Consider the following 14,754-nt stretch of genomic DNA (forward strand, 5'->3'; position numbering starts at 1 on the left):
AGAGGGTCTCTCTAATGCAGCAGGAATTTTATAACCCTTTGTAAGTGTTTTCAGTGATTAAAAAAAAAAAAATCTCCATTTGCTTATTATAATATGAGGCATCTCCATTTTCAAGTGGAAGATACAGAGACACAGAAATAAAATGACCTGCCTGAGGGCATGCAGTAAGGCTGATCAGAAAAGCAAGGTTATAATTCAGAAGTTTGTGGGTTTTTTTTCCTCGTTATTGTCAGTAGATCACATTGTCATTGAATATAACTTTTGCCTCAGCACCACTGTGCTTTCTCCCCACTTCTTTCCCGGCTCCAAAACAGTTACCTTCAGGTTGTGTTGCTTCCATGAATTTTTGGGTACTGGGAATTGTACGTGCAACACAGCAGTGCTGAGCTAAGAAATTTTAAATGTAGGGAAAACAAGATGCAAGGAGTTTTTAAAAAAAATAAAAAAAGATGCAAAATTTCTATTTTTTTGCATCAGTGCTGGAATTAGACCTGATGCTGGGTAAATACCCTATCTGAAGACATTTCTGACTGGCACTCTAGGTTACCATCTGGTCTGTCTACTCTGTTATAATTGCAAGATCACAACCACACATTACAGTAATTTACAGGAGATGACTCTATACATGTGAGATACTGGTTTGGTCAATATATCTCTGAATTCTTAATTTTTTTTCATTAGAAGTTTAATCTGCTTAAAATAACGTTTTCTAGTCTAGACCTCTGTGTTCTGTTTCTTCCACAAGTCAAAATCCCGTTGACTGCAGAGGAGGCTGGGTCTTACTGTATTTCGAAAATCATACTCTTTAACCGTACTGTTATTTTTCACCTACATTTAAAAGTTGCTGTAAAACAATTACTTAGGAATATGTATTTGTAATGTGCCTTTTACGTTCTTTTTCTGTTATCTTTCTATGCAGCTTCTCTGACTCTTAATTCCACTATGAAACAGCTGTCGGCAGACACTATTCGTCTCCTTTCAAGTTCTCAGGTGATTACGTCAGTTGTCAGCGTGGTGAAGGAGCTGATAGAAAATTCCTTGGATGCCAGTGCCACAAATATTGACATTAAACTGGTAAGTCCTCTTTCTTTCTCTTACAAAGAATTGGATGTAAAATAAGATGCAAGGAAAGTTGTTCCACTGCAAATGTATTTTTTAGGCTATCGTGGTTTGGGGAATAGAAGGGTATTAGTAGTATTTATACATACATATTTTAACCTCAAATAAAAACGGTCCAAAATCAGTTTCCATTAACATTTTTGAGGCCCCACTGAAACAGTAAGGCATATTTGTGCTCCCGAGTGTATCTTGGGGAAAAAGTGTCAACTTCTTTAATACTTCTTTTCCTACTTACAAGTTACTTTTTCTGACCAATAGCTTGTTTTAAAAGATGTTGGACTTAAGTTTCACTGCTAGACTGGCATATTTAATGCTCATCACAAAATATTGTCAGGAAGGTGAAAATGGAAACAATGGAAAAGGTTGATGGCCATGGTAGATGTTTTTTGTGATATAAATTACCACATGGTCCCTAATTAGCATGGCGAGCTCTGGCTACTTCTAACATTTTATTTTTATAAGATGTTAAAAAAAAGTTGGCATATCACTCAAGGATAGTTTCTGAAAAAAGAAGATATTGCTTATAATAAAGAACTTGTGCTTTTTTCCCCAAATTGGGTAAAATGGCTAACTGATCAGCTTCTCTTGCTGCCATGAGTATTTCTGGTTTTGCAGTATTTTGTCAACAGCTGCATAGTAGCAGTATCTCCTGCTTCGTAAGAAAGTGTGTTGTTACAGTCTGTATAAATGGATGTATCCAGAATCACATCCAATTTCCTTTCCTGCAAATAACAGTGAATGTATAGGCTATTCTTGAACTAAGTGTTAGACAAATGCTCTTAATTAGGAGGGCAATTCAATTTCTGCTTGTTTCTTTGTCCGTATCACTGCTATCTTTTCTGAATGAGTCTCAAGTGTTTTCCATCTGAGTATGGTTTCCTGCAGATGCCAAGGAACATGCTTATTTGTTATTTGCCTTAAGTGAGCTGAAGAGACTCTGTCTTTACTATGGTCTGTGATGACCTCTATCTTCTCAATATTTAGACTGCGTAGTATCTTGCTTCGTGAGTAACTCCAAAGTGAGTAATGTGTGCACAGTTCTGGGGGTAAGGGTATCAGAACTGGATCCTGTGAGCCAATCAATAACTGCAAGAAGTCAACAGAAGGTTTTGGAGCCTTCAAAAATTGTTAGAACAAACCTTGTCTCTTTTACTGGAGTGCCGATACAGAGCCATGCAGATAGCTGGAGGAGAAAGCCCTCTAATCAGCGTGGGTTTCATAGTGCAATAACCAGCTATTTCCATAGTGAGAGGTCCCAAATCAATTAAAAAGAGCATTCTCAACCATTTTCAGTGCATTAGTCATCTGCACTAGTTACATTCTTTGTCAGTTCAGCCCAATCCAAATCACTGTATTTCTAAAATAAACAAACAAACCTGGCTTTACACAGGTTGTCAGTGAGTAAACAAGATTTGCTGATTGTTCTTCTGTGAGTACTAGGGGAGAAGAGAAAACCTGCACTTTGCACAACTGTACACTGTAATACTGTAAAACAGTGGATTTTTTCCTGGGTTTTTTTGTGATAAGAATATTTTTATATCAAAATACTATTTTTATTGCGTGAAATTTAAATAAGGTCAACCACATAATAGAGCTCAATGAGCACATTAACTCTGGTTTAGTTCAAAAGTGTAATAGAGAACGGAAACTTTGAAATTTCATTTTACAGCTTGGTGTTTTTTGCCTGAAACTTGCACCATTTTCATTGTTTTAACCTTTTCCAGATGGATTAGGAAGGCTAGCTGATTCATTCAGACTTGTTACCCAGTTTGCCTGAATAAAGACAGGAATGGCTTTTTTGGAGACAGACGGACAGGAGTTAACCTGCAGGTGGAATGATTCTCAGGTAGAAACTGTGGCAGTGGTCAGTTGTAGTGGGAAGCTTTGGCTAGTCTTCTATTCTTGTTAACTTCTTGGTTGATGCAACTCCAAAAGGTGATGTTATTGAGCGCCTTTGCACTGTGTATCAACTAGCTTTTACACAACACTGGGAAAAACATCAGCTTATACTGTAGTTTTAGATAATGTGATATTACTTTAATTACAATTAAAAGCCAGTCATTTGCTTAGAAACTGAACTGTGGCCTTTCTATAAGGTGTTGAGTGGTATCTATTTATTAATTTGAAACTCAGCTTTGTTGCTTTTAGAAATAGGAACATGGTGGAGCTTGCCTTGTTGTTAGCAGCGGGGTCAACTGCCTCTGTAGCATGGCTGTGCATTAAGCACATGTAGAATGATGGTTTTATTCTTGACATGATGTCCTGGCTTTCAGGTTAAAGTATGCTAAAAACCATTGATGCAGCAATATAATTGCTTGTGTATGGATAAAGAGACTCCACGGGCATCAGTCTGTCAGTTTCCCTGACTGACCTCTAACAACAGGAATTTATGAGAATAATCTGCACAGTCTGACTGAGACCTGCATATTTTAATTAATAGAGAAGATGAGCAACTGCCTGTGTTAGTAGTTGGAGCAAAGCTGGGATTCGGGAAGGATGGATCTTAGCTACATGTTTACTACTATTACACGAAATGGCTGTCGTAAAAGGCAGGCACTCGTTTCTGCACCTTTTTTGTATCAGTGCATGAAGTGGGAGCTTTAATCCTTAGAACCTTCTCAGAGGAAGTTTAGCTCGGGGTTAGGTTCCACTGTACACCTGATCCATCTCATTGCCTGAAAAACGAAGTCCTACGTCCATCTGCACGGCATTGCTAGACATTTCTGCCTCTCGTGATCCATTCATCTTGCTAATGCAAAAGAAAAGTAACCCAGCAGAAGTGTATTATTTGTGCCAGTTTAATAAGCTGAATTGACCTTAGAGTGCTCATGAGTAATAGAGCTGTAGCTGAAACAAAGATGGGGCTGTGCAGTTGTGAGTAAAAGAGGAAGGAGTTGAACCATATGGTTTGGCATCAGTGATGTGGTAGAGCAACTTAAACATCTCATGGGATCACAACCTCAGTAGTATTTAGGTCATGTATCATGGTGGAAGGTGTTACAGAATACAAAGCTTAAGCACTGTAATATTTTAAGTAAAATGAATAATATTAGAAAAGAAATAGAGAATCATTCATGTAACATTTTGATTCAAGTTGAAGAAGATAAATCTCACTTTTCCTAAGCAGTTAAGTGGTCTGGAAGTACATATCAGAATGGAAAATAGGGGTTCATTGTAAAATGCTCAAACCCTTCGTTAGTGCATACAGCAGCAGGGTAGAAGGTTTCCCGTTTATATCTCCTTATGTGTTTTTATGTTCAGTTGAGGTGTATTGCTTAGGTTCTGTTTTGCTTCCCAGTAGGAGGTTGTCTCAAATATTAGCAAAAGCATTGGTTTTCACCTGAAGATAGCTTTAGCACTGTTCATTAATACGGAAAGTGAAATGTACCCACATTTCTATTGTGTATCAGTTAATTAAATATATAGAGTTCTGTGCCTACCTCAGAGGCTTTTGATGTTTCCTAATGCAGATTATGTGGGAATACAGATAATATCTTTAGATACCTTCCTTTTGTTTTTAACTGCATTATTTTTTTACTTTGAGAAATAACCCTGAGAGTACATTATATTTTTTCATAACTGTTTTCAGTATATGCCCAGATGGGACAACAGAGTTAGTTCTGTTTAATCAATCAGCTCTCTGTGAGCAACCATCACGTGCTCTGTACAGCATCAGTGGTGGTAGCCACTAATTCAAGATACTCTTTCTAAGCAAAAACAATTTTAAGGTCGCCTAGATGTATTACACAGTACAGCACATTTTTCTGTATGTTACATCGTAATCTTTTCAAAGAGCCAGGCGTGCTTCTGTAAAAGTTAGTTAGTGATCCTGCAGCTCTAATTACTTTCTCCTCCTGGCTTGTGGTTCTTTTGGGTGCGATTTACATGTGCAGATTATAATGTAGCTGGAAGGAAGCATTTGTTTGCTGCACCTGTTTGAGATGTTATAGAACCTGAATTCCATCTTTCATTTAGCTGTCCTAATTATCTGGGTTTTCAGAGTTTTACCCTATTTATGCTGGTGCTTATTGAAATGACATATTTAAATTAGAATTCAGTAAAATATGTATTGCATGTACGTAAAGGTAAATCACAAAGATTCAACTTTGTTTCCTTGAAAGCTGTTTTTAAAAGAGCCTCTAGGAACCTTTACTTCTTTCTGTAAAGTATTGTACCTCTTTACAAGCTTTTGTATTTCTGTCCCCATTCATGCCTTGCCCCCATTAGAATTTCAGCTTCTGTATATTGAGACACAATATAGACACTGGAAAATTACTGAAGTAGTGAAATCACATGAATCAAGACTGAAAATGAAAACAGTTCTAAGTGAGGGCCCACGGACTTTAATGGATGCAGGGCTGCATTTGTGGCGATATCAAAAAAATTGATACCAAATAGGTAAGAGAGGTGAAAAGAGGTGAAAAAGTCTTTAGCTTTCCAGCTATAGACCTCTTTCTGAGCTTAGGTTTTGCAAATTTCATCATGGTGTAAAAAAAAAAAAAAATTACTTAATTCCTGTTTTAATTTTACTGTATTTATATTAACGTGCTGTTTCCACACCACATGGTATAAATTACATTATTTAATTAGAGAAACCATCACTACTATCCTAACATGTTGTATTTTTCTTTCTCTTTTTTTTTTTTTTTAAGCAGAGACACTTAGTGCCTGCTCAGTTTCTCCAAATAAGCAAAACTCCCGCTTCTGTCTGGATGGCTAGAAGCTGTAACCTTAGCTGCTTCAAACTTGTGTCTTAATTCATTCAGTTGTTTTAGTGCTCTGTTATGTTTTGTTCTTTTTTAGGAGAATTACGGATTTAACAAAATAGAAGTAAGAGACAATGGCAATGGAATCAAGGTTGCTGATGTTCCGGTTATGGCAATTAAACACTACACCTCAAAAATAAGCTCTTCTGAGGACCTTGAAAGGTTGACAACATACGGTTTCCGTGGGGAGGCTTTGGGATCAATTTGCTGCATATCAGAGGTGACCAGTTGCTATAAATGTGTCTAGTGTTTTGTGTTGTGGGTTTTTTGGTGTGTGTGTGTGTTTGCAAAAGTTTTATTAAAACATCAGTACAAAGACTTTAAATTGTTCAGCAGCCTGTCATGGATATGTTTTCTGAACGGTTTGGCTTGTGTCTGCTGCCTTTTCCCTCTTCCCCAGAAGTCGTGTCATACTGTTAGGAAGCAGTATGGATTTCTTCTTGGTGTCAGTCCTGCCTTTCTGTCATACCGGTTACAGAAGTGCTCTATTTATTTTCCTTAGTCAGAATAGGTCAGAGACAGATTACTTAGTGTTTCCTTTTCTTTTGTATCAGGGTATAGATACATTTACAGATACATGATTCCTTAGAACACTGGCTTATCCTGTTTAGTGTTATCAGCAAATATAATGTCAAAGAGTATGGCTGAGTTTGCTACTTGAATTAAGGTAAATCAAAATGAGGAACAGCAGGTGGTGGCCAGGAGAAATCACTTCAGGGAACTGATGGCCCACATAGCTACCGTTCCAGTAGGGATTTCTGCCTTGATGTTATCTAGGTGATCAGCAGTCATGGGATCTTGCTGGGCTCCATATTGCTCCTTGACATGTATATGACTGCAGTTACACAAACTTTGTTGTCCATATGAGTAAACAGGAACCTGCTCCCTGGCCTATCTGAGGCTGATCCATATGTTTGTGTTAAGAGGACTGACAGCATACTGATATTTGGGATTTAACTTGTTGATTGAAAGTAAGGAAGTTGGTTCAAAACCATCTGAAAAGCGTTCAGGCTGTTAAGGGCACAGCATCTACCTCTTCCATTGTGCTCTGCCTTTTTGTATTCGTGCTGTGCCAAGGTCAAGTTCTGGATTCTTCTTTCTAAGTCTGCCAAGGATTAGATCCTGCAAGATAATACTGATATCTGTGTCTGATTGGAGCCATCAACTGTCAAGGTCAGGAGAGATGTTAGAGCTTGACTCTTTGCTACCTTGGGCTACATTCACCTTGCACTAAGCAGGAGTGGGCTGTGTGTTTGTATGGAGATTTCCAAAGATGCTTTCAAAAGTGTTGGTGTTTTGATAGATGATGACAAACCTCAATCATTGGTTCCTTCTAATGAGTTGTCAGAGCAGGATGCCATCTGCTCTGAGCATTTAATCAGCTCTATGGCATGTTTCATAAGAGATGGGAGGTGGCCTGAGTGTATTAAGTACTTTAATAGGTATTACTTTAATCCTTAGATCAGTAATTATGTTAATTAAACACTCCTGGCATTAATTGCATTCTGGCTACCCAAACTGCCCCCCGAAGTTTCAGTTAAGAGGTACTTTACTGTTGGCCCTTAAGTGGGTCTGTAGTATTGTCATTTCCAATTAATCAATTACTGTTTTTTCTCTCCAGAGGCATGGCTGAACTCTGAATGATTCATATGAGACACTAAAATAAACCAAAATATCTTGAAGCTCTGTATGTGTGGTAACCTTTATGTCTTTCAGGTGGTTAAAGTGTAGTGGCTCTATTGTTCAAACTATTGATACCTGAAGTCAGGGAATTGTAGTTTTATTGAACTTCTGGCGTATGACTGGTCTTGCTAAAGCCACTCTGTGTATTACCTTAATAGCTTACAAAACATGAAACTACTGATTGCTAGATATATTTGGGTGTGGAAAGATAATAGACTGTTTGTTTGATAGTAGTCGTTATGTTTGTGGAATCTCACATGAATTTAAGAAGTTGTCATAGTATGCCTATGGATTAAAATGCGAAATTATCAATTGCCTTATATGTTTATTTAACCTGTGTTTAGAATAGAAGATATAGAATTGTGTGTTGTAGGTAGTAGGGATTGATATGCTTTGTGTATTAGTGTGATAGAAATGCATGGCTTTTAGTTAAATGGATGGAAAAATGAGTAATAATGCAGAATTTTTCTGTGACTGTAAGAAACATCTGTAGAAGAAGAATTTTATAAACGAATTAAATGTAACTGTGGTGACTAAAGTAACGCAGGGGTGGTAGCAAAGCTTATCTAAGCACATTCTGAACTTTGTAAATCCTTGATTAACATTATTTTTTTAAATTACTCTTTTCAGGTTTTGATCACAACAAAGACAGCTGCTGATGATTTCAGCACTCAGTATGCTTTGGATAGTAATGGGCATATAACTTCTAAAAAACCTTCCCATCTTGGGCAAGGTAGGATATCATTGTTCTGGTGTTGCACTGTGACGGAAGTATTTTCTTTTTCTCTGGGGCTCTGTTTGATGTTGAAATACCTGTTCTGTACTTGAAGGCTGAGTATGAAATCTTTGCAGCTGTAAACATTTCTTGCCTTATGTCTGTCAACTGAGAATGTGTTGTTATCGTAAGAAATAATATGTCTTGGAAGTTGCTTTAGAGATTATAAACTAGTTTCTCCTTCTCTGACTCACTTCTTCAAGCTGACAGCGGAAATAAAAACTATAAAAATTGAATACCCCAGGTCCAGGCAGACACTATATAAGTATATGAAAGATTTGTTCAGGACCAAAATAATGTTTCTGTATGTAGCAAAATCCTTGCTTAAAGGAGGAAGAGTTGCCCTGCTGCTGTACGAAGCAGTTGCTGGAAGCAGCATGGCTGTAGGACCAGGCAAAGTCACAGTTTTTTCTAACCTGCAGGAAGGGTATGTCACTAGAAATCCTTCTGTGTGTTTGTGTGGAAGATTAAAGGTTGCCCTCACCTCAGAGGCGGCCTTGGTGGTTCAGACGTGGTGTAGGTTTGGGGTAGCATCTGTTCTACTTTGTGCTCTGCTCAGCTAGTTGTTGCTCAGCGAGGACCATTAAAAGACCACGCTGTGTCCTCGCGTTCACGCTCCAGCCAGTGTGTGTTCCCAGAAGAGAAGCGGGTTGCTCCTTTCTTGTGACGAGGATGTGCTCCTGAGGAAGCAGTTGCAGCTCTTCTGTAAAGTTCAGCTTTTCCCAGCTAGCCACAGCACTCCTTGCCAATATTGTGCCCACAAGCTGCTCCCCAGCTGGCTGCAGTGCTTGTACACCCAATGGTGAGCTGACTGCCGACCCGGCTCCCTTCCTCCTCAGTGCTAACTGGCCGCAGGGAGCCATTAAGCCAGAAAAAGCTGCCGAGGGCTAGTCAATGGCAAACACCGAAGAATGAGCTGAAGCGGAGAACTCTAATTTTAGCTAATTTTAACCAGGGACTCTTGTTAAGATTTAGGCTGTAGTATTTTCCACGGCCTGTGGGTTGCGTTGCCTTGTCTTCTGTCAAAATTGTTGAATGATTGCAAACTATTAAACATATGTCACAGAATTCAGTCAATATCCTTATGAGCTACGAATTCATGTGATTCTGTTGATAGGTGAATATTCCTCCTCTATGTACTGTGCCTTGAACAGAGGTATCAGGCTCTTCAGGTACTACCCTAAAGCAAATGCTTGTGTAGGGCTTTGATCGAGCTCAGTGTTCCTTTGCCTCCAAATATGTCTGAATAGATTCTAGTCTGTTAATCATTTTACTAATGAAAGTTAACTTAATATGCACTGAAAGAGTCTTCAGCTTTATTTAGTGCTGATTCTCGCTATTGTCAGTGTGTACGAAAGAAGGCTTAGTGCTGCAATCATAACTCTAAATAAAGGAGGGGAATCACAGCTCTTGAGGTCTGTAGGTACTTTTTTTGGGAGGATAGCTGCTAATTTGGTATATTTCTTCTCATGGTAATATGAACTAATTTGGTGTTACTAGGGTTTATTTTGTATGCAGCAGCATACAGACAGGTCTCTTCAAGTAAAAATGAAGTTTCTTCAATATCCAGTCAGTGGTATGCTTTCAGTGTAATTTCTACTTGTTTTTTGTCACCTGCTTGCAGGTACTACAGTAACAGTCCTAAAGTTGTTTAAGAATCTTCCTGTAAGAAAGCAGTTTTACTCAACAAATAGAAAATGTAAGGAAGAACTGAAAAAAGTCCAAGATCTACTGACAGCATATGGTATCATAAAACCAGACCTGAGGGTAACCTTAACACATAATAAGGTAATAATGAGGTTTTTCTCTATCAGCTATCTTAAGGATCAGTTTCTAATGAATTTATGCAGTTCATCTAATACTTACATAAAATTTTTCATTCCTAGGAATTTTCTTTGATCATAGGTTTGTTTTGAACTTCCACTTCTTTCTTCCCTTCATAGATGTGTATTTATGAAGGTTACAGATTTTGATCCTAAATGTCTAAAACTCAGGCTCAGATCTGCCTTTTGGTCTGCTCCAACAGATGTCTGCTTAGATACATGAAGCATAAAAATTATTTTACATGCTAGTAGTATAAGAATGATTTTACATGCTAGTGGTTAGTAAAGATCATGGTGGTGTTCTGCAGAATAAAGCAGTGAGACCTTACTAGGCCACATGGCCTGATCAAGTGTTAACCTAAGCCAACTGAAAAAACTCAAAACTTACTTAGTTAGGCTGTCTATCTGGATAGACAGACACTATAGCACATACAGGTAGCTTGCTGTATGCCGAGTCATAAGAGCTTAATACATAATGATGGTTTTATTTAAAAAGGCTAAAAAATTCAAACCAATTTGCTACATTGGTGTAAGTAAGAGTAACGTTATGTTATAACAACTGGCTTTAGTTGAGGTAGTTGTTCTTTGAATCCGTTCCCCCAAGTCTAAACAGAGGCTGCTTGGAGGCTACTTTGACTTCACAGCATATTGAACAGTAATTTTATAACACAGCTACAGAAATTGCACACGCAGCTACAGAAATGACTCATTGAGCAGTTCTCTTTTACCTGACCCCAATTTAACATAGCTAATTTTATTGGTTGTACTCTGTTTTCGGCATCTCTGAGAAAAAAGCTATGCTAAAGAATTTCCAAGTTGCTGCAAAGTAGAGTGTGACATCTTGTGGCCAGATCCCTCAGCAATTCTTTTTCTGTTCTAAAATAATTTTGTTTGTTGATCTTGCTATATGGCCTGTTCATTGAGCAATTTAGATCAGTTACTCTATCAACCAAACATTCACACTTCAGTTCCTTTTCAGTGGGAATGACGAATGAGACTGTGCTTTCTTGAAATGACAACAGATTGCCCATCCTTTTCTGGAGTTGTATAACATGCTCTGGTTATATTTATCTATGTATTTCTAAATATCAAAGTGTAGATACTGTGAAAAACAAAAGCCAGCCTTGTGGCTACAGAATTAATATTTCAAAGCTGAGAAAGCGTAGTTACTTTCAGTCTTATTTCATTGGGACCATGGAAAGCTTGAAACCAGAGATCTTATGGGTGTGCACTTCTTAGATTGTGTTAAGCTCCTTGACATATCTAGCAGTGGTTCACAGTATTGGTCTTAAATGTTGGTTAATAAAACTAATTTTGTCTTTCATTGGTGGTTTGTTTTTGCCCTCGTGACAAGTTGCAAATGATTTTTTTTTTTATGGTATTGTGATTTCATCCCCTTTGATTAGACTATTACATATCTTGTTTTTCTTTTTTTCTGTGCTTATTTTAATACAATGGCAATAATGTGCAAGAATTTGATCACATGTCTTTTTCACAATACTTACTGCAAAAATGGTGTGGAGAGCGGCATGATAGTAGCCATTGCACGTTGTTTTTGACTACCTATCCTGTTAGCTTCAGAGGTAAATTCTTCAATACGCAATTTGAGTAGGTAATCAGTACAGATGCTATCTGCAGGCAGTATTATTCATTGTAATGACAGAGATGGTGCTGATTTTTTGGGCTCTTCATTTTGCATTGCCGGCCTTATGTTAATCTAACTTATTTAGGAAAAAAAACCTAAGAAACTGCTCAGACATGTTTCAACACAAGAGGTCGCTCAATAGCTATTGCTGAGCAGGGAAAATTAAAGGCTTAAGAAATCGTACAGAAAGTGTAGTCTGTCTCAGTGCATGTGTAAATGCTTTAAAATAGTCTGAAAATGTTAAAAAACTTTGAATGCAGATTCCTGTGTTTCTACTGCTGTTGTCATTCCTTGCAAAATTAAAAATTACCTATTGCATCATAACTTTTAAGAAATTCAAAATTCTGAAATTCCAATGCATAATAACTTCCAGCAGGTCTACGTGCATCCGTTTTACCATAATATCACAGAACATGAATGTTCATTAGTTCTTTTTCCTTCAGATGCTAAGTATTGTTGTCATTAAAATTATTAATTCAGATCAGAAGGTGTTTTTCCTGTAGTGATACTACAGTATATCTGTACTAGAATAATAATCTACTGAATAGGGGTGTCTGGGTTTTTTTTTTTTTTCTTTTTTGGTGGTGGCTGTTACATTTCTGTTCAAATGTACACTAGGAGAAAATCAACTTCTTTAGAATGGCTTTATTTTTCGTGTAGCTCATAGATTATATATTTTAAAAAATTATATGTGCAATTATTCAGAGGAATTCCTAGAATCGCAAGTTCTTGAGGCTGAGCCAATACTTTCTGTTGCAATGGAAGAAGATACACGTCAGGAGTAAGATCAGGTTCCGAGGCTTAAAAGAGCAAGAAGGTAGCAGAGATGAGGTATTCCAGAACAAGACGAGGAAAGATGGATCGAAAGGGTAGTAAGTGAAGAAAGTGTAAGTGAAAGTGTATTTCAAAGAAATCTTGAAAATAAATTACAAAACCAGTACATTAAAAAAAACAACCAACCAACAAACAAACCAACCAAAAAACCTAGTCTTTCAAGTCCTGTATTTTATAAGAAATGAAAGGAAAATGGAAGAAAGCATAACCCTAGCTTTACCGAGGAAGAATGTAATGAGGCTGAAACTTTCATGGAAGTGTCTGAGGTTAGGCATCTGAAAATGGTTGCCTAATTGATTATAGCAGAAACTTATTTTGACAAGTCAGGCCTCTTATTGAGCTGTTGAATGTATATATGTTTTTAGGATGCACAGTACATTGCATGTCTTATTTTCACCATGGTTGGGGTTTTTTTTTTAAAGGTTTATGTCTTGCTGTTGAATGTATATGTTTTTAGGATGCACAGTACATTGCATGTCTTATTTTCACCATGGTTGGGGTTTTTTTTTTTATTTCTTGTGCTTCTGAATGAAATTTCCAGAAATTTTTAATTTTTTAAAGGATTATTTCTTGTGCTTCTGAATGAAATTTCCAGAAATTTTTCTTGTTATTGTGCCACACTTCATATCTGTGTTAATTCGGAAAATATTACCATTAAGTGTCTGATTTCTGTGAAGAACCACGATGCTCTTCCTGCCTTTGGGTTGTTTTCTAGTGAGTAAGAAAATAGATAGCCTTTTATCAGTCATCCTAGGGTTCATTTATTGTGTACTCTCCGTCAGTGGATTTCTGAATAGGAAATACTCAATTGCTCTTTCTGCTCTGAATGTTTTGTTTGCAGTAGCAATAAATAATGAATCACTTTGCAGATCAACCGTTGAAGTACTATTGCTATTTTGATAACTTGGATTAGCTAGTGCTCCTTCTTTTTATGAAGGTTTATCCTGCCAAGACATTCTTTGAATACTGATAATGTTGATCCTCTTGCCAGTATGGTTATGTTAGAAAGAGGTATTTTTCTTCTTTCATCACCATGTTCCTTGAAAGCATATTGAATAATGAGACAGCCAAATGGAAATAATTTACATGAGTATTCAGCAAGTTTATTTAAAGTTAACATTATCTGAAGGCATGCTAAGAACATTCCAAAGTCAGCTACCGCTTAAACCACGTCAAACTCTTCAGCCTGAAATGCCATGTTCTAGCCACCTATGAGCTCTGGCTGTATTTTACCCGAGGTGGTGTAGGGCTCTTCCCTGGAACAACAGTTTTCACACTCTTCATTGTTTAACACCACTAGCCCTCGACTCAGTTTTACAAGCCGCTGATGTTCAAGAAATGCCTTTGTGTGTTGAAAGGCTGATGATACAGAATACTTTAATTCTGTTCTAGTTGCCTTTATTCCACAAACGCCGAAATGAGAGAGAACACACGATAACTATATCTGTTTTAACAATTTCAGATATAATAGGGCTCAACCAATTATGGCAACAGGTGGTTTAGATGGTGCCTATCAGCAGGTCATACCATACACAACTGGTCCCATGTCTTGTGCGAAGCACGGGTGGACCATAAGTAGACTCAATAAATTTTCCAGTTCCTGTTGAGGAAAAATCTGTATAAGGGAGTATTTTTTTCCCAGTGTTTTTCATGCATAATATTTTGAAGCCTTGTTCCCACACAGTTCTGCCTAGAACTATGTCGTCTTTATTTCTTGAGACATGGGTCTTATTTCCTCTTATTTCCAAAGTTGGATAATCTCAACCTACGGTCTGTATCCAGTAGTCCAAAACCAGTTTGTTTTCTGTGTCTGAGTCCTCTATAATAAATGTGGGTTTTCTGAGACAGAGTAAGTGCATGTGGTGGGTTGACCCTGGCTGGATGCCAGGTGCCCACCAAAGCTGCTATCACTCCTCAGCTGAACAGGGGAGAGAAAATATAACGAAAGGCTCATGGGTTGAGGTAAGGACAGGGAGAGATCACTCACTAATTACCGTCAGGGGCAAAACAGACTTGACTTGGGGAAATCAGTTTAGTTTATTACCAATCAAATCAGAGAAGGGTAATGAGAAATAAAACCAAATCTTAAAAACACCTTCCCCCCACCCC

The 14,754-nt window shown here is 37.6% G+C and overlaps 1 protein-coding gene across 1 annotated transcript in view; it reads left to right on the top strand.

Moving 5' to 3' along the window:
- The first annotated feature begins 931 nt into the window (after positions 1 to 931).
- Positions 932 to 14,754, top strand: part of PMS1 (PMS1 homolog 1, mismatch repair system component) — a 47,690-nt gene continuing 33,867 nt past the window's right edge. Inside the window, exons 1-4 of the mRNA XM_009277115.2 lie at positions 932 to 1,074; positions 5,923 to 6,105; positions 8,199 to 8,301; positions 9,968 to 10,131. Of these exons, the coding sequence (XP_009275390.1) occupies positions 943 to 1,074; positions 5,923 to 6,105; positions 8,199 to 8,301; positions 9,968 to 10,131 (582 nt within the window). The 5' untranslated portion in view covers positions 932 to 942. The remainder of the gene's footprint in view (positions 1,075 to 5,922; positions 6,106 to 8,198; positions 8,302 to 9,967; positions 10,132 to 14,754) is intronic.

The sequence above is a fragment of the Aptenodytes forsteri genome, unplaced genomic scaffold (genome assembly GCF_000699145.1).
Source record: "Aptenodytes forsteri isolate BGI_AS27 unplaced genomic scaffold, ASM69914v1 Scaffold145, whole genome shotgun sequence".
NCBI lineage: Eukaryota > Metazoa > Chordata > Aves > Sphenisciformes > Spheniscidae > Aptenodytes > Aptenodytes forsteri.